At 32.2% G+C, this 2,698-nt stretch overlaps 1 protein-coding gene across 1 annotated transcript in view; it reads right to left on the minus strand.

Annotated features, from left to right (window-relative positions):
• Positions 1–2,698, minus strand: part of Ppn (proteoglycan-like sulfated glycoprotein papilin) — an 89,261-nt gene that overhangs the window by 4,230 nt on the left and 82,333 nt on the right. Inside the window, 4 exon segments of the mRNA XM_018505254.1 lie at positions 332–651; positions 1,043–1,282; positions 1,938–2,105; positions 2,254–2,466. Of these exon segments, the coding sequence (XP_018360756.1) occupies positions 332–651; positions 1,043–1,282; positions 1,938–2,105; positions 2,254–2,466 (941 nt within the window).

Here is a 2,698-nt window from a genome sequence, read left to right on the forward strand (position 1 = left end):
TTTTAGCCCTTAATATTGAAAAATGGCGGAGTAATGAATTTTTTTCTGAAAAAAGTCATTTTTGCCGAATCTTCACATATATGACCAATTTTTAGAGCGCCATTTATAAATTGACTAATATAAATCATTAGAAATGTTGAAGAACTGTTCAACAAACATGAAACAATTGATTAGAAATCTTAAAATACTCATATATCTTGTACAACTAATTTTTTTAGCGTGGGGTGAGTATGTACCCCGGTGTGGCCGCGATGTGGCCGGGCTGAGGTGTGGCCGCTAAGGGATAAACTATTTGTTTCGCGCATTTGAAATATACAGTAACATAATTTACCAATGTAGTATCCTTTCTCCATGTGATGAGTGGTCTGGGAGTTCCTAGTGCGACACATTTCAATGTAATATAGCCACCTTCTTGCGCGCTGACATGAGGTTCTTCGGGTTGTTGAATCATCGCAGGTTCACCACCATATTGTGGCGGGATAACAGTAGGTCGTGATGTCGTCGAAACTTCTTCTGGTGCAGGTTCCAGACAGGATGTGCCGCAACCACTGTTACAGCATTTCCATTCTCCAGGACAGTCCGCATCCGTGACACATTCTTGTTCACATCTTGTGCTGTTGGATACTTTTGGGCAACGACCAGGTTTAACGACTGCAATGTATACATATACACACACACACATATATATATATGTATATATATATAATATACTTATTTATTTACAGACAAATTCATAGGGAGATGACTAAGTTTAACACAAAAGTGTATTTTTTTTAAAAGTATACTTCTCTATATAAGAGTGATAATAACAATTTAACTGTCTTTCATTCTTTCTCTCTCTCTCTCTCATTATTAAGAAAGTTAATTATTTAACATGCGCCGTTGTCTACATGTCACTTGTGCACAAATAAAATTTTTTCTTAGACGTATATAAATATTACGATTGTTGCTAATTTATATGATCGTATAAAGAATTATTCAAGAATTAACATGACAAAAAATGTAGAAATAAAATAAAAATTCTAAGATAAAAGTTGCTTACTCGACTGACAAACGCCTTTGTATTCCGTGCCATCTTGCGTAGCGACTAGCGTAATGGCGCATCGAGTACTCTCAGGACAGATCTTTGTTCTACAAGGATCGACACAACGACAGCGTTCGCAATCCTGCGAATCCACGTACTGTTCTTTACCGTATGGACAACGGATAATATTACACTCTTCCTTGGCCTCCGCGCATTGATCTTTCGTATCTTTTGAATCCACATCAATTTCATTACTCGCTGTAATTGTAAGAAAAATTACTGAAAAATTTTATCTTCTCGAGCTGCGAGCGTAATTTTAATATAAGGGAAGAAATAAAAGCTATCGATACATTTGCGGCATAGAAGTACAATTAGCATCCAGTGAAGGACAGAAATATAAGCGGTGAAATATACTTCAAATTTTCGTATACTTAAAATAACTTTCTATATTTTCAATTTTATGTCGAGTTGCGTTGAATGTCATCAGATACGTAAAAATTATTAAAGCTATTATGTTTTATTTGCGATTGTATTTTGAAGAAGAAAAATTTTATACATATATAATTTTATCTCATCCACGTTTATGTCTGATTGTAAATTTAATTATAACAGAAGAATTTTTAAATATCTAAATTTTTAATATATATATTTAAAATGATACAAATACGTTTTTAATCGTATGTTAATCAAAGGATTGAAAATAGAGAAAACAAAATATCGCGTAAACAAAATTGCCGAAAAAGCAAGAAAAGTCTTTAAACATATAGAAATATATAAGGAAATGGAAATCGTATGAAAACATGTACGTTTATAAAAAGCAATTGCTGTACACTGTAGCATAGCTGAGTGGCAATATCTGCAATAATAAAAAGAGAGTAATAAACTCATTAACGATCTTTTATCCTAAACTTACTCCTAAGGCAAGTGTTAATGCAAGATTCGAAAGTCTTGAATCTGTTGCGATTGCCACCACATCCGGTATAAATAAATGCCCGACACGTTTGATGTTCCTCGTCGAAATAGAATCGTTTTGTAGCACCGGACGTACAAGATCCACTATCAACTGGTTCTTTACAAATTGCTGTATCATTATCATAAACACTGTTATACAATCTATCTATTTTAAAGTAGTATAAAAATTCTACAAAAATATGATTACGAAAGTTAACAGCTTGAAAGTATTGTTTGGGAGGAAACAAATAAAGTGATAATGATAAAAATATACGCACATAAATTTAAAACGCTGGTGTCATTTCCGGGAGGTACAGGCTCTTCATGGTGTATGCAAATAGACTCGCATTCAGAAATTGTACTGAACCTGTTAGCGTTGCCGTCGCATCCACCGTAAATAAATTCACGGCAGGCACGTAAACCTGGTTCATAATAATATTTAGGGAAAGTACCTCTGCATGGGCCGGAGTCCATAGCGAGATTACACATATCTAAAAAGAGAATATTTAATTAATCTAATAAATCTCATTTTAATTATATTAATTTTAGAAAACAATAAAGAGCATAATTATATTAAATTAAAATATTATAATAATATATTAAATTATATTAAATAATTATATTAAATAAATTATATTAAATAATTGTTTTAAAGAAATTTAGTGAAAAGTATAGTAAAAAGGTTAAAAAAAAATATAGACCATTCCTAAACTAATAGTTTTA

The sequence above is a fragment of the Trachymyrmex cornetzi genome, unplaced genomic scaffold, assembly GCF_001594075.2.
Source record: "Trachymyrmex cornetzi isolate Tcor2-1 unplaced genomic scaffold, Tcor1.1 scaffold203, whole genome shotgun sequence".
Lineage (NCBI taxonomy): Eukaryota > Metazoa > Arthropoda > Insecta > Hymenoptera > Formicidae > Trachymyrmex > Trachymyrmex cornetzi.